The 17,483-nt window shown below is 33.7% G+C and overlaps 1 protein-coding gene across 4 annotated transcripts in view; it reads left to right on the top strand.

The window, feature by feature from the left end:
* Positions 1-17,483, top strand: part of IQCB1 (IQ motif containing B1) — a 46,375-nt gene that overhangs the window by 199 nt on the left and 28,693 nt on the right. For 2 of the 4 annotated variants that reach the window (XM_036883403.2, XM_036883404.2), the window contains exons 2-10: positions 353-435; positions 2,312-2,423; positions 2,649-2,808; positions 4,729-4,858; positions 7,046-7,139; positions 8,627-8,726; positions 12,407-12,585; positions 14,412-14,521; positions 15,135-15,244. In XM_036883403.2, the coding sequence (XP_036739298.2) occupies positions 2,324-2,423; positions 2,649-2,808; positions 4,729-4,858; positions 7,046-7,139; positions 8,627-8,726; positions 12,407-12,585; positions 14,412-14,521; positions 15,135-15,244 (983 nt within the window). In that variant the 5' untranslated portion in view covers positions 353-435; positions 2,312-2,323. The remainder of the gene's footprint in view (positions 1-352; positions 436-2,311; positions 2,424-2,648; positions 2,809-4,728; positions 4,859-7,045; positions 7,140-8,626; positions 8,727-12,406; positions 12,586-14,411; positions 14,522-15,134; positions 15,245-17,483) is intronic. The other 2 variants (XM_036883406.2, XM_036883407.2) reach the window with 2 other exon arrangements.

Below are 17,483 nucleotides of genomic sequence, written 5' to 3'. Positions count from 1 at the left end.
TGAGCCAAGTGATCCGGCCTGTAGGGGCTCGTAACGGGAGAATCGACTCCCTCTCTGTGCAGAAGTGGTGTGAAAACCGAGACTGGAGGAGGGGCCGAATCCGGACGTCAGGCCTGGTAGCGCCCAAGCTGGGTCTAGAATCGGAGTAAAGAAGCCTCAGAGGCTCCGTCCCTGGACCTGACTGGAGGGGCGCCGTTACCTCGGCAGTCGTTTTCTGACCCCATGTTCCAGAGGAAGTTCCCAGTGGTGTTGGGTCGGGGAAGGGGACGCCGTGAGGGGAGAGATTCGGAGTGTACTGCAGGTGTTTAGGGTCAGTTGCAACTACATTGTATTGAGTTGTCTTCCTTCCTAGTGAGCCGTGGCGGCAGTAACGGCGCGGCCAAGAAGACGAGATTCCCAGAGGAACAAGGCCAGAGCTCGTTTTCTGACAACAGGGTAATTGCGTTAATAATTGGAAAATTAGATTATTCGAAATTCAGTAATTCAATTCAGTAACTCGAAAGGCGTGAATTTAATGGTAAAGATAAGAGAAGTGTTGTATTAGAGGAGAAGCGCCCAAGAGAAAGTTTACAAACGGTTGCCCTAACAGGTGGTGATTTCTCAGGGCAAGTGTGTAATCAAATTCTACTCCCTTAATTTACACCTTAGTCAAATTTTTCAATTTATTGTTTCGGGCAGGTAGATGAATGTGTCCCCCTCAACCTGTCAGCTTGTCCAAAGTCTGCCCTTTTAAGGAGTACTAAGATTATTTGGTATGATAGGCATTCTGATTCTGGTGTCATAATTTTTGGGTTTGAACCCCAGCTCCATGCTCTGCAGTGTGACTTCATACAAACTAAAATTAAGTGTGTTCACCATAAAACTTGGGAAAAATATAATAGTACTTAGAGTTGTTGAGAGAATTAAATAAGTTAACATATGAAAGCATTTAAGACAATTCATGGTACATAGTAAAATCTCTCCAAATGGTCATTATTGAGGCTTAACTACTGTCATGCAACATTTTAGGACTCTTCTTGGTGGCTACCTTCTCTTCTAAAGTTTGAATTATTCTAGGAGGTAGGAGTTCCTATTTTGTTTACAGATAAGAAAAGTGGTTGAAGGAATCTTAGTCCTCTCACTATGGTCTGCTTTCTTATTGTCTGTGTCATCTATTTGGCATTTAACATATTTTATATAATTACTTTATTTTAGATACATTTATACATTTGTGTGTATACTTTTCTTTCCCAGTCAGAACATGAGTTGGGGACTCTATCTTTTAGAAAACCTTTGTGACCCTTGCATCTTTCACAGCACCCTACATCTGTGTTTGGTTGTGATGACACTGTTTTAGCGATCTTTTATTATGTTAGCCAGAGAGGAGGAACAATGTTTTAAGTTTGTTTTACTTTAAAAAGACTTCTAACCAGAAATCTAAAGTTCCCATACTGTGACAAGAAGAAAAGCAGAGGGTCAAGAAATTGAGTTTTGGAATGCCCAAAGTTTGCATTTATTCATCAACATATATTTGTTAAGTACCTACCACATGCAGGCACTAGTTTAGCCTCTGGGGACATAGCTGTGAACTAGCGATAAGAAGACAGCCACCAAGGATAGTATGAGTTTTGCCTTCATGAAGTTTATCTTCTAGTGTTATTTTTCTCCAACATGTATTACAATGAACTATGTTCTTGTAGCCTAGGAATGAGCAAATAGATTAATGCACTAAATAGAGCCCCAAAATATACAAGTAACATTTCACATTTTTCCTGTTATGTCTATTCATGACAAATTATCTCAGGAATTTATGGTGTTGGGCATAAACCACATTGTTTTTACAGTTTAGGTGCAGTGAGCCATTCTTATTAGGGAATAGTGGAAACCCTCCTGAAAGCCAAGTTCTAGACACCAGCCAATGGCCTGGCTTGTAAGTAGACCTTTGAAAGGACTGAATTCTGGGGCCTAAGTTAGCTCTTTTCTGCACACTCAGTTTCTCTTTTATGATAAAAGAAAATCAATTCCTATCCTAAGATCGTTGTGTGGATTAGAGAGAGTGAATGTGTAGTACCGAGCACAGTTCCCGGCTCTTAGTGCAAAGTAGACAATGCCTACTGTAGCTGTTATAGTAAGGTATAGGGGTCTCTAACTCTTTTAGAGGTACACTAGTTAGGAAGAAGTTTCCTATAAGGAAGAAGTGAAAAAAATCTACCTTTCTGAAGCCAAGCAAAGCGAAGTTTTCAGGTAAATTGAAACTATATTCAAACATTATTTAGGGAGTGAATATTTTAGGGCTGTTTGACCTTTATTTTTCCTGATACTGTTAAAATAGGTGGTATGAGAAATGAAGCCAAAAGGTACAGACCCAAGGATCTTGTCCCTAGCTGCTGAAGTTGCAAAAAGTCCTGAGCAGAATGTCCCTGTTATACTGTTGAAGTTAAAAGGTAAGAAAAGCTTTGATTGGCTAACACTGTTTAAGTAACAAAATGGTTCCATCATGGGTGCACTTTTAGCATTTGTTTCTACTTTGTTCAGTAAAATCTTAACACTGTGATAAAGCAGTGATTCTGTTTTCCTTCTTAATGTATTTTTATTTAACCTATAAAAATACAAACAACTCTTGGATTTACTGAGTAAAAATAACTATATCTTATTTTCTTTTGCATTAGAAATAATAAACACACCTTTAGGAAGTTCAGAGTTGAAGAAAATCAAACAAGATATATATTGTTATGACCTCATTCAATATTGCCTCTTGGTCCTCAATCAAGATTGTTCTCGAATCCAGGGCGGTTGGACTACAGTTTCACAACTCACACAGATAATAAGGTAAAATGAAGCAATAAGCCAGCTTATTCTTGAGGGATGTAGGAATAGATTCTTATTTTCAACATTTGCTTCTTTTTATTCATCTGCCTAATGACATTGGCAACCTCCTATGTTATGGTTATATTTGTCCTTCATATTATTTGTATTATCATTCTATAACTCTATATTTGTGAATATTTCACTGTTTAAAACTTTGCTCCACAAGTTCTATGAAGATGGTGATCATGTCTTTTGCTCACCACTGAATCCCAAGTGCCTAATGGACTCATTACTGACTAAGGAATAAGTGAAGAAATGAAGATATGAAGGCACTGGCTCTATACTGGAAAAACTTAAGATGGAGATGACCAGTCATGTGAACTTATCATACAAGGCCAATTGAAATAGGTGCTAAAATAAAATGCACAAGCGAAGTACTGTAGGAGAACAGATACAGAAACTATTCATTTCATTTTGTATTGATGTAGCTATCTCAACTATATATTTCATGATGTAGCTTAAATTCTGCCAATAAAATTTAGAAACAGCATTTACTGACCTACTACCATGCTAGAAATTAAGGGAAAAGAGATCAAAATCTTATTTTTAAAGGAAGCAATAAAAATAAACTAGATGTTCTCAGTGCCTTAGCTACTTCCTAATTAAGTAACTGAAAGTGTACATATTAATTGGATCCTAGCTTTCAAAACTGCTTATTCCCAATTTGTTGCTAGGTAAAGTCCTGATTCAAGCTTATACAGTTAGAAAAAAACAAATGTACCTAATATTCTTTTTTACAGTTTAATTTTCTAGATTAATTTCTTAATTAAAGAAGGTTTTTGTCTTTGTTTTAGTTATGTATGTTAGATCCTGAAAGTACTGATTGAGATAGGCTCTCTGGGGTGGAATCCAAGTCTTTAGAAATCCCCATGTTTGTAAATGTATGAAAGCATAATCTCATTTATTAATGTTCTTAATCAAAATAGGTACTCTTAAATAATTAACTTTAGGAACCCAAGAAAAAAGAGTAACTGATGCATGTGAGCATTAGTCCCTTAACTTGAGGAGTTGGTGTGCAAAATAAAACAAAACACGGTACATTGAGCATTAGCCAGTTAAGTTTTTAGCATACTCAATATGTAGTCATTGTTGGCTCCGCAGTGTCTGCACATTTTGTTGAAAAGCCTCAAGCAGCAGTATTTATTCATTATGGAGCACACATATAGACCATTTTGGGGTTGGGGACTATTTTTAGTATTAGTCTGTCTACACAGATACTTTTTATTATTGAGACTTGGGAATATACTCATTTTATATCCAGGGTGTGAATTTTATGTGCAGTTTCAAGATGACCCATTTCTCTAAATGACTCTCCTTTAATATATAGTGGTCCTACTAGAATTAATTTTTTACTATTCCCCTTTTTGGTATAAGGAATATGTAGTCAAATATTTTGCAGATTTTAGGAAAGTAGACAAATTGAAAAGTAGAAATGGTATTAAATTGATTTCCTAATCTGTCCCCCACAGACTAATCCTACCCTGGATATTTTTCAGCTATCAGATGTCTAAAATGTATCTGTTAACTCAAATGTTCATGAATTAGTCTCTCAAAGTATCCTATTGCTTTTAGTATTTATAGCTCATTCACTGAAAACTTGCCTGTTTCTCTTCATGTGAGCCAAGTGTATTGTTTCCTGAGGAGTTGACTAGTAGGTTTTTAGGACATAAAAGTCCTGGCTCTATAGGCAAAGTCCATACCACTGTTTACTTTCTTAGAAAATTATTACACTAATTTTCCTGCAAAAGTTCTTTATTGGGTTGGCAAAAAAAGAAAGATACTAAAAATTCTCATTAAGGCACAGTGACTGTAGAAGGTTTAGTATTCAGCGGATATTTGTAATTAACACAAAGCAAGTCATAAACTTCCACTCTTTTTCAGCCATTGCTGTGTGGGCTTGGAGCCGGGAGAAGATGCAGAGGAATTTTACACTGAATTACTTCCAGCAGCTGCAGAACATTTTCTAGTTTTGGAGAGGCGATTACAAACATGTTTCATCAATGCAGCTAAGGTATATGTGTTTAGTGTTTTGTATTTTGTAGCCAAAATGGTTTAATTATTTAGGTAAAATTCCACATTATCTTTCAGATGTGCAATATTTGGCTGAAAATACAATATGAGTAGTGGATAAAAAAATGGATCTCTACATTCAAAATTCTTAAAGTGCTTGCTGAAGCATAATGTAAGACTTTTTGAAGGATCTGACTTACTACTCAACTTTGAGTAGCACCCATTAGGTAGTTATTTCCATAGCATCTTCCTAACATACCTTCTACTTAAATTAATGGTGAAGTATTGTTTTCCAGGCCCAAGGCTTTCCTAACAGCTCCAATTGTGAAGGAGAATAAAGGTGAACTTCCCATTTGATTTTTCAAATCTTCTCTAGTCAAAATATTTCAACCCAAACATAGGAGTCATTTCAATCCAACAAGTATTTATTGGGTAAATTGTGCTAGATGCAATATGTACTTTTTTTTTTTGTCCCATGGGTTATTTAGAAGTGTGTTACTTAATTTCCAAGTATTTGAGGATTTTCTTGATGTTTTATTGTTACTGATTTACTTTTGTCATAGTCAGGTAATATACATACTTTGTATCATTCCAATCTTTTGAAAATTTTTCAGACTTGTGTTATGGCCCTCCATATATTTTTTGGTCCATGTTCCATTGCAAGTAGTGTTTGCTTTGTGCAGTGTCATCTTAACTGAAACTCATGCATATTAGAATCACATAAAGGTTTTCATATGCACAAATTTAAATTAACATGGTACCATACAAAAGCAAGGGCGTCCTGTATTTTGAATGTGAACTCTGCAGTTATTTTATGTAATGTTCTGTGAATGTCAGTTAGATTGATTTGGTTATAGAACTTAAAAGGAGTGCTAAGTCTGCAAGGCTGAAATTCCTTTACCTTGCCAGAGTTCTTGGCTTGTATGCATGTAGGTCTACTTTTACATCAGAGATTGAACAGATTAACAACTTCTGTAAATTATGAAAGGTAATAACTAAATCACCATGGGATATTAAGTTCCATTTGAGATGCTTTGGGTATATGAGGAATAGATATAATCATGCACTTAAAGAATTCCCAGGCTAATAAAGTAGAAAAGATCTTCGATATTTTCTTATAGAAAACATAAGGGAGATGAATTTTTAATTCAAAAAACAACAAATTAAAAAATTATAAGAATGAAGTTGAATGAGACATAAAAACAATATGGACAGCATAGTGGTTTGATTATAAGAAGTATTGTTGGCAGAGAATTTAACTTAGAATATATGCTTTCTATGTAATAGGACACAAATTCTACTTCTAAGAGCTCCATTAGCATTTTGAGAGATGCTGGCACTAAATAAATATTTGCATATTTCCTAGCTTTAACTGATTTCAGGTCAATTAAAGCAGTGTGAACTGTGGGAACATGGATGAAATATTAGTAGCCTTTTACAACTTTTCACTAAAATAACATGGCTAGTAAATGACAGAATTGTGAGTTGGATCTATTTTTATTTCCTACTGTGATACATATTCCAATCTAGAATAATTTGTCACCCTACTTTCCAGAAAAGAAGCAGAAAGTTGTCATTTGTTTATTGAATAAATATTGATCGAACATTTACTATGTGTCAGAACTGTTGTAGACACTGAGTGTATAGTGGACAGCTTAATAACATGGTCTGTGCCCTCATGGAGTCAGACGAGAAGCTGCAACTGAAATGCACTAATAATGCTTTACATGCTAACATTATATATTTGCATATTGTAGTGATTTTCGTCCCTGGAGAGCATAACCGAATCATGCATTTAACTTTTTGTAAAAATACAGGCTTTAACTTTGGGGATTCAGATTCAGTATGTTTGGACTAAGTCTTGTACATGGATGTAGTTTAAAAAGCTCCACAGATGATTCTGATGCATAGTCAGTGTTGAGAAATCCTAGTGTATCAATTTGTAATTCTTATCCTACTTATATTGTGTCATTAATCTCTGGTTAACAACCACTTTAGGAAGTAGAGAAGGTATTGCTAGCCTGTAACCACAACTTTTATAAATTAAGTAAAGTCTACAAGATCATGTACCTCATAAATAGGCAAGTTCGATCCAGAAACCAGGTCTTCTAACTCCCTGTAGAGAAGTCTGTTTCTCTTTTTAAATCAATTACAGAGAAATAAATTGGGGTTTTATGTATGTGTTAAGGGTGAAGAAAAAGATGAATTACTACATCTTTTCCAAATTGTGACCGATTCTCTCTTCTGGCTGTTGGGAGGCCATGTTCAACTCATCCAAAATGGTAAGAAAAGATTTTTAATATGACTCATAATCATAGAGTCACCTGCTGATTTTTTTATCTCTTTTTCTAAAATTAAATAACTCATTAACTATACAGACAACCAGTTAAACCACATTGAAATAACCCCACCAAAAAATAAATCTTGTTTGTACATTCCAGCTTTAAATAGCCAATATTGACAATGTAGATATTATAATGGAAAAATTGCTAAAATATAACTTTTGCCTTAGCTTTTTCCCTTTAGCAAATCCTACATTAATCTAGGGGAAAATTTTTTAAGTTTCAAAGGTTGCAGTTTTATTTTAGACTTGGTTTGTGATAAGTAAGTTATATAATAATACATTATAAGGCAAACAATATAAAGAATAAAGTGGAATGACTATTTAATAAATAATTTAAAAAATTTTTCCAATGTAGAAAAAAAGATAAACTTACATACATACTACTTAATAGATGATTACAGTGAATTTAAAGGTAATTAAATAGTTATTAATGCCTTTAAGTGGACAAAATGGAATAATACACTTAGAAGAAAAGAATTTTTTTATTATTGAAGTAATAGAAAATAAGAGGCCATAGAAATTTTAATAGTAGGAGAATTGTTTTTTAAAGTTGTGAAACATTAAGAATTGTTGTTTTGTTTAGTAAAATATTGAAATGATAGACTTTGTAAATAGAAGTAAAGAACTGTAGTTAGTAAAAGAAATCAAATACATTCCCTCAGGAGATAGAAAGTGTAAAGTTGTTTTGTAGAAGCTAGGGTAGTGTTCACAGAGCTACTTGGCAGCATACCTCATCCCACTTTAATTAGAATCCTGATTCTAGTGAATTCTAGTTAGTGACAAAGAGAATAGAAACACATTTACTGGGAACCTGTCCTGTTCTATGACATTCTGTAGGCACTCTGTGAGAGCCTATTATTTCTAGTCTTACAAATGAAGAAATGGGTATTCTAGAGGTTGAGCAGTTTGCATAAGCATCCAATGCTAAATCTTCATAACTGACTGCTTAGAGCCTAAAAATTATAAACCACCCTAAAAACAAATATTGTTTTGTTGTTAATGATTTCATTATTAACAAGCATTCTAAATTATAAAACAGAACATGAGCTACTAATTACAGTCCTCTGTACCATTTCCATTCCTTCACATTCTCCTTCACGGGAAATTAATTTTATTTACTGAAATTCACTGCTAGGAAAAGTGATTCCGATTTGGGATATATTTTATTTTTAATTCAAGGGGAGATAACAGTAGATTCTTAGCTTCGTTTTTGTGGATGTACCCTGACTATAACAGTTTATAAAATTGGAGTGACTATTTATGGTTATTGAAACTGTCTAAAATCTTCTTTATTGTAAAGTATGCAAAGGCAGCATGTTTAGCAGAAATGGTCATACTTTGACTTGGTTTTGAAAGGACAAGTAAATCCTGATTGTATCATCACAGAATCTTTGTTTTAATTTCTCCTTTTTTCTCCTCTTTTAGTACTACAAAGTGATCATTTCTTGCACTTACTGCAAACTGACGATGTTCAAATAGGATCTACAGTCATGACTATGTTACAGAGCATACTACAGATCAATAGGTAGTTAGTTTTATAAAATATTTGTAATTTTTAATTTTTGATCTGAAGCATTACCAGTTTTATTCCAGTTTTGTTGAAATCATTGACTGCATATGACTTTTACATGATACTTAAAAATCTCTACTATTATCATTGTCTTTCAGAAAAAAATGAATATAAAATACTCTAAAAGACTGGAAATTTATTACCAAATTGGTATGTTATCTTAGAGCTTAAGAAGATTTTGGACCAAATCTCAGGCTTAGAGAAGAAAAATTACTTTGATATCTGAAGAAAAATATTGGGATCACAATAAAAAATACTTAATCATAGGTGGCATGTATGGCAAACTGCAAGCTCAATATTTTGCCAGGTGCTATAAAAGGCAAAGAAGAAATAGGTGATTTTGCCAGGTTAAAGTAGAAAAGCAGAGTATACACAGTTTAAATAATTTTTTCTTTCAGTTCAGTATAGATTTATAAGCATCTTTCATGTGCCAAGTATATGTCTGTTACTGGGTTTACAAAGTTTACAAAGATTAAGATACAAACAATATCTTCAAATAGCTTATGGTATAGTGGAAGAAACATATGAACATAATTACAGTATATAAACTAAAATGTTAAAGATTGCACAAATGTTAAAGGAGCTTCTAACCCAAACTGAGGGGTAATGGTTCCTGGATTAGGTAACACCTGAGATGAAAGCCTAAGGCTGAAAAATCAGCCAGGGAGGAAGGAAAGAAAGCAGTATTTCTAGGCAGAGGTAACAACACAAGCAAATGCACTGAGACAAGAAACAACATGCTGAGGGTGCAAAGTAGGTAAAATTTATTGTTGCTGGAATTTGAAGTTTGGTATGTAAAGGTACCTAATAAGTTCTACAAACTTAAGTCATGAAGAGCTTATATGCTGTGTTAAGGAAATGAAGTCTTATACTGTATACAGGCAGTGGAGACCATGAAAGAATTAAGTGTATGAAAATGGGCAGATTATATGTCACATATCACTCTGGTCACTGTTTGGGGAAAGTTTTAAGGGGGACAAAAACTCTAGATAAAGAAGGAAATTAGTAGAAGCCACCATAGTGACAGTATCTTAGCCTTAGGCACTGGCACCAAATGGATTTTAAAATGAATGGGTTTTTTAAACCAAAGAAAAAAAATTACAATACTTGATACCTTGATCTGGGTGATGGTTACATGAGCATATGCATATGTCACAATTCATTAAGGTGTACACTAAGATTTGCACGTTTTATTGTATGTAACCCAAATATAGAAACTGCAAATGTTTTTAAAACAAAAAACAAAACAAAACAAAATTGAAATCATCAGGACTTCACTTCCCTTTGTGATTGAGATGGAATAACAAAAGTGGATTTACCCTACTACTTGAGAAAAATAAACACCAGGCAACATATAAAACAACAGTTTTCAAGAAACCAAACTTCAGTCAGTGAAAGAAAGTGAGCACTGAGAAAAAGAAATGAACGAAGTGAACCTAACAATTTCCCAGGGAGAAATAGCATTGAGAGTTTTCAGGCTGTGGTGCAGAAGGGTATATCCACCAGGCTGAGTTGAAGAGATAGAACTGAGAGTCCAGGGAGAACAAAACAGCTCCACTTGAGCATTTTGATAGGGATAAAATAAGTGGTTCATTCAGGTATGGCACCAAGTTTTCTCTATTTGGTGATTAAATAGATAGTGGTATAACCAAAACAATAATATAAGCAGTTGGATTAGGGAGACATGATGAATTCAGTGTTGATTTTGTTGAACATAAATAGATATATTCAATAGGCAGTGGAATAAGAGCCCATGCAAAGACTTGTACACAGATGTTCATAGCAGCTTTATTTATAAAACCAAAGATAAGACTTTACTGAGCCTTAATGAACACTTAATGAACTTAAGTGTTCATTGGTGAATAGACAAACTAACTTCTGGAAGAGATCTGGACTCAAGTTATAGATTGCTGAGTAATCAGTCTATAATGATAGTTAGAAACATGAGAGAAGATGAGTTCAGTGGGAAATATGAATAAAGTGAAAAAGAAAATGGACTGAAAATGGAATCCTGGAGAAGTGAAGAACGAGAAGGAATGATCAGAAAGCTGTGGGTAGAAGATGGAGGGGAGTACCAGAAGAGCATTGTAGCACAGAAGCTGACAAGGTAGAGAATATCAGGTACAGATAGAGAGGTCAAGGAAAATAAGCACTTGGCATTTGCGAAGTTGTATTGATGAGATACTTATCAACGACAGTTTTAGTAAAGTAGTGGTCAGAAAACCAAATGAAGTGATTTGAGAAATAAATGGGAGGTGAGAAAGTAGAGATAGGAAAGTTTCAATGAGAAGAGATGCAGAAAGATAAGATGGTAGGTAGGTAGTGTTCTACAGAAGATGATTTTTAGGGTTAGGATATTAAAGAGCAATTAAAAACATTTAAACCAGTTAGTGTTTTGCAATATAGTATAACCTTTATTGTGGGATATAGAGTAAACAAATGATCAGATTGAGTTAGGGATATATCTGGAAGACCTCCAGAAATGAGCATGTTTTTGACCTGAGTTTTGAATAGCGTGATAACACTGAATGGTACAAGGGAAAGGGGTGGGCATACTAGGCACAGGGTACAGCGTAAGAGCCAAGGTGGTACAGGAAAAGGTGTCACAAAGATTCCTACATTTTTGGTTGGATGACCTTTAAAGTCTCTTTGTATCCGTGATTTCTAACTTAGGATAGGATACTGATCTCTTTTTCTCTTAAAATCATTTTGGCCATTGCTGAACTACAATTTTCAAGAAATTAAAAACATGACTCTTAAGCAAATAAAATTAACTGATCAAAAATTTTATTCAACTCATTAGTTAATGAGGGAACTGGTAAGATAATTATATAGATAGGTTCAAAGGAGAATTTGAGGAAGGGAGACTTAACAGAGTTAGTTTGTCATAGGGATGTAGAAATGAATTCATAATAGATAAACTGATTAATGTCTTATAAAACAGTAGATAGTAACCTTTATGGTTTCCTTTTTCTAGTCAACAAAAGTCATTTATATTGAGTGAGAATCTGTTTGCATTGTTTTCAGATAGGAGTCGTGGCCATTACTCATTTTCTACAAGCCAACCTCTACTTTTACAGAATTGGAAAATATTTTAATCAATAGTAAATAGATAGTCAAAAAGTACATGTCCCTAAAAAATCACATATTGCTTAAGGGGATGTGTTAAAGTACACCCCATAATCCCTTCTGACCATTTGTAAGTTTCAGATAAGTTTTCATTGAATATAGTGTTTTTGTCTTCATACATCATTAAGCAATGAACCATGTACTGTCTTGTGATTTTCCTCTTTTTGTTGCCTTGAAGCTTTTGAATCTTCTATGTAATATTTTGTACCTTTATCTTTCCTCTGCAATTTGATTGCAGATTTTTTTAAGGAGAGGGCCTTTGGCTACTTTGTATTCCCCTATTTTACCTAGCATGGTGCCTTGCACACAGCAAAAATTCAATAAATATTCATTGATTTAATGTGATGCATTCTTAGAACTAAGGTATACTTTTAAAATATGGGTTATCTTCTTGGATCAGACCACAGTTAAACATCAAGTTGCTGAACCTTTTATTTAATTTGTTATGATACCTATACATCAATTAGTAATGGTATACTCTTCATCTCTTTATATTGTTCTATTAGTGGTGATTTACTGAGAATAGAAAGAAGAACCCTGCATTCAATTTTAGATGAGATTGTTCTCAAGCTTTTGTCAACCCCTAGTCCAGTCATAAGAAGTACTGCTGCAAAGCTCCTACTGTTGATGGCTGAATCCCATCAGGAAATTTTAATTTTACTGAGACTAAGTGCATGCTACAAAGGTAGTGTATATATTCTTTCTTTTCTTGAGATTCTTAAAAAGATTTTTTTAATTGATGGTTTATGGGAAACAAAACAAAATATCTATGTTTGAAAAAGTCAACTGAAGTGTGCAGATAAAACCCTATTACAACAGATTGCAATTCAGTAAAAATTCTTTGTAATCAAGCTATCTTTATTTCTCAACAGATGACATATGGTGCTTTGTTGATGAGGTTACAATGAATATATACTCCCTCTCTGACAAAAAAGTTGTGTATTGAATATACTATATAGTGTAGTAAAATAATGAACAGAAAGACTAGTGAACTTATGAAGACTAATAACTTCACTGGAGAAAATAGAGCTGTGCTCAAGAGATTGACAACCCTTTTGAACTTTACACCAATTCATAATTACTCTTTCACTCCTTCTCTGACTTTCCTCAAAAACAAACAAAAATCTTCCTCACCTCCAGCAAACGTGGTTGTGAGTAAAAGTTCAGATATTTTGGGGAGGAAAGGGCTAAGTATATTACCATCCCCATTTATTAGCTTTCATTTACTTGAGCATTTACTATGTAACATATCATTCTACATTATGTGCATTAAAACAGTCTTCATAACAACCCTGTGAGGTATTTATTCCTATTCTCATTTTATAGCAGTGGAAACAGGTATGGAAAAATTAGATAATTTACCCAACATCACACGGATAGTGTCTTTTTTTTTTTCTAATTGCCAATGGAAGTTATATGTTAACTTTGTTTTATTTCTTTGCTAGCCAGAGCCATGAATTCCTAACAGTATATTTTCTTATTCAACATGTCAGGAAATAGGTTTCTTGCTTATTAAATATATTTATTAATACAGGGTTATATGAAAAATTTTAAAGATTAGAGTATAATGTGATGCATTTAATACCAAAAGTATTACAGTAGCCTTTAATCATTCTTGATGATTTTGAAGGCACTTGAGTAGCTTACCTTGCATCAGCCATTACTGAACATTGTCATTATTTGATATTATATGAGTAGAGAGGGAAAGTACCAGTAATAGAACTCTCTAGTTGATACTGTGCTAGATAGACATTTTTAAATTCTGTAATTAGATTTCTTCTATAGAAATGTGAATGTCCAATAAAGTTCATTATAAAGAAATTTCACTCTAACAATCCATCTCCCTTTCTTTTTTCAATAGTAGAATTGTTCCATTTTCTCAAGATACTTTATAATTATTAATAGTTCTGGAAACTTGAGTCTTAAAGAGAATAAAAGGTAAAGAAATATCTGTATAGTGGCTTCTGCAGTTGTACAGTCCAAGGCCATTTTACCTGCTTATTTAGATTGAATACATAAATTATAATAAATCATTCCAACATGCCTTGGAAATAGTACTTACTTTGTACCTCATATTACTACTCTGTTTTATTTTGGTATGAAAATGCAGTATTTTAGTGTTACAGCACTTCTCTTAACAATATTTGTTCAAGAACTACTGAGTTGCCCCAAATTACATACATTAGTGTACATTTTTATTTAATAACTTCCTATAATAATGACTAATAATAACCTGTTTAAGTACTTTCAAAGAGTAAGCATTTACTCAGTATGCATGATCTTTTCTAAAAAGTTTAAGGTATTTGGGTTCAAACAAAAAAATATTTTATATCTCTATTTGACCTATCACAATGATTCTGCTTAACCTTTTTTAAATTAGAGATTTACTAGACAGGTTTTGCATCAGGTTTCACAAGTGAGTATATAAAAACTTTAACCTCAAGTTAATATACTGATTAGATAACATCATATTTTATTATTAATAGTTGTACCTTTGTTATTCCATTTCAGGGCTTACAAGCCTACTGTATAAGCAGGAGCCTGGGACAGAGTTCAGTCAAGAACTTAGACAGCTCATTGGCCTTTTAAGCCCAAAGATATCTCAGGAAATAGAAGATCAGGTATTAAATTATAAAACCAGTTTGCATGATATTTGCTAACATTTCATTGAACATATTACATTCAAAATATCGGAGAATGGTGGCCTCTTAAATTTTTTTCTTTGCTCTCTCTCCCTCTTTTTGTACTTACTTCCCTCTAACATTGAGAGCAACTATAGTTTGATGGGGAAGGCATTATTTATAGGCTGAATTTTTAACCCCCGAGCCTTTTTTTGCACTTTGCCTATACAAAAAGTTCTTACCCTTGAATCCTTGAATAAATGAGGCCAGGCATAAGAAGTGAAGCAAAGAGGGTAAAGCAGTAAGTAAATAGAACTATGAAATCTTTGTAAAGGGAGTGGAGGTGAGATTAATCAGGAAGAATTTGGAGCTAATCAGGCTCTATTCTGAATACATTCTAGAAATTGCCAGAGCCTAATGTACCTCCGTTGGGAGGTTGGGTTTAGTATGCCTTGGCCTTCCCTTTCCTGGGCCTATGAAAATGTTTGCCTCCTGCCCAATTTATTAGTGATGGAAGTTAATACTTGCTTATGCCTGATACTTTTAAGAGGTAAACTTCTAAAAAATATTTTCTTAGCGATGTCTCTAGATTAATTCTGGCTTTTAATTTCAGAAACTACATCAAGCAGTTTGCTTGATTCAAGCTTATTGGAAGGGTTTCCAAACTAGAAAGAGATTAAAGAAGCTTCCATCTGCTGTGATAACTTTGCAGAGGAGTTTCAGGTAAAAAGTTGGATGAGAGGAATGATGATCTGAGAGCACTAGAAATATCTCATTAGAATAGAGCTGGCTGAAAATTTAATGGGTCTTTTTTTTTCAATTTTGTAATCTGTTTCTTTAACCTTTTTTTTCATTGAAGTGTAGTTGACATAGAATATTATATTAGTTTCAGGTATACAATATAGTGATTTGACATTTACATACATTATGAAATGATTACCACAATACGTCTAGTTACCATCTGTCACCACACAGTTATTACAGTACAATTCTCTATATTCCCTATGCCTTTTTACATCCCCATGACTTAACTTATTTTATAACTGGAAGTTTGTACCTCTTAATCCCTTTCTCTTATTTTTTCCATCCTCCCACCCTCTCCCCTCTAGAAACCACCAGTTTGTTCATGTATTTGTGAGTCTGTTCTGTTTGTTGTGTTTTGTTTTTTTGATTCCACATTTAAGTGAAATCATACAGTATTTCTTTTTGTAACTTATTTTATTTAGCATAATACCCTCTAGGTTCATCCGTGTTGTTGACATGTATGTATTTGTGTGTGTGTATACATAATCACATATTCTTTACCCATTCATTTACCAATGGACACTTAAGTTGCTTCCATATCTTGACTATTATAAATAATGCCTCGATAAACACAGGGGTGCATTTATCTTTTCCAATTAGTGTTTTCATTTTCTTTGGAAAATACCCAGAAATGGATTTCCTGGGCTTTAAGGTATTTCTATTTTAAATTTTTTGAGGACCCTACATACAGTTTTCCATAGTGGCTGTACCAGTGTACATTCCCACCAACAGTGAAAGGGTTCTCTTTTTTCCACATCCTCACCAACACTTATTTCTTGTCTTTTTGATAATAGCCATTCTGACAGCTGTGAAGTGATATCTCCTTGTGGTTTTTATTTGCATTTCCCTAATGATTAGTGATATTGAGGATCTTTTCATGTCCATTGGCCATCTGTATGTTTTCTTTGGTAAATGTATATTCAGATCCTCTGCCTGTTTTTTAATTGCTATTTTTCTTTGGTGTTGAGTTGTATGAGTTCTTTATATATTTTGGATCTTATCAGATACATCATTTGCAAATAAATTCTCATTCAGTAAATTCTCTTTTCATTTTGTTGATGGTATCTGCTGCTATGCAAAAGCTTTTTTCTTGATATAGTCCCAACTGTTTATTTTTGCTTTTGTTGCCTGAGGAGACAAGTCCAAAAATCTATTGCTAAGACCAATGTCCAAGAGTTTACTGTCTGTTCTAGGAATTTTATGGATTCAGGTCCTACATTTAGGTCTTTAATCCATTTTGAAATTAGTTTTGTATACGGCTTAAGACAATGGCCCAGTTCCATTCTTTTGCATGTAGCTCTCCAGTTTTGTCAACACCATTTGTTAAAGAGACTATCTTTTCCCCTAGTATATATTCTTCCCTCTGTTGTAATATATCAGTTGACCATATAAGCATGGGTTTATTTCTGTGGACTGTCTTTTCTGTTTCATTGATCTATGTTTCTGTCTTTTTGCCAGTACAACACTGTTTTGATTACTTAGCTTTGTAGTATATTTTGAAGTCTGGGTGTCGGATACTGCCAGCATTGTTCTCTTTTCTCAAGATTGCTTTGGCTATGTGGGGTCTTTTGTGGTTCCATGTAAGTTTTAGGATTATTTGCTCTAGTTCTGTGAAAAATGCCATTGGTGTTTTGGTAGGGACTGCATTGAATTTGTAGATTGCTTTGGTTACTATGGACATTTTAACAATATTATTAGTTCTTCTAACCCATTAGCATAGTATATCTTTCCATTTATTTGTGTCATCTTCAGTTTCTTTCATCAGTGTTATAGTTTTCAGAGTACAGGTCTTTCTCCTCCTTGGTTTAATTTATTCCTAGGTATTTTATTATTTTTTATGCATTTGTAGATGGAATTGTTTTCTTAAATGCTCTTTCTGGTAGTTCATTATTAGTGTATATTAATTTTGTATCCTGCAACTTTACTGAATTCGTTTATTAGTTCTAGTAGTTTTTTGGTGGAGTCCTTAGGGTTTTCTGTGTATAGTGTCATGTCATCTGCAAATAGAGATAGTTTTACTTCTTCCTTACCAATTTGGATTCCATTTATTTCTTTTTCCTTCTCTTAATCTGTGATGTTACTCTTCTAGTACTGTTTTGAATAAATGTGCTGATACTGGGCATTCTTGCCTTATTCCTAATCTTAGGGGAAAAATTTT

Source organism: Manis pentadactyla, chromosome 1, assembly GCF_030020395.1.
Source record: "Manis pentadactyla isolate mManPen7 chromosome 1, mManPen7.hap1, whole genome shotgun sequence".
Lineage (NCBI taxonomy): Eukaryota > Metazoa > Chordata > Mammalia > Pholidota > Manidae > Manis > Manis pentadactyla.
Note: the sequence above shows the minus strand (reverse complement) of the source record. Positions and strands in the feature narration are given on the sequence as shown.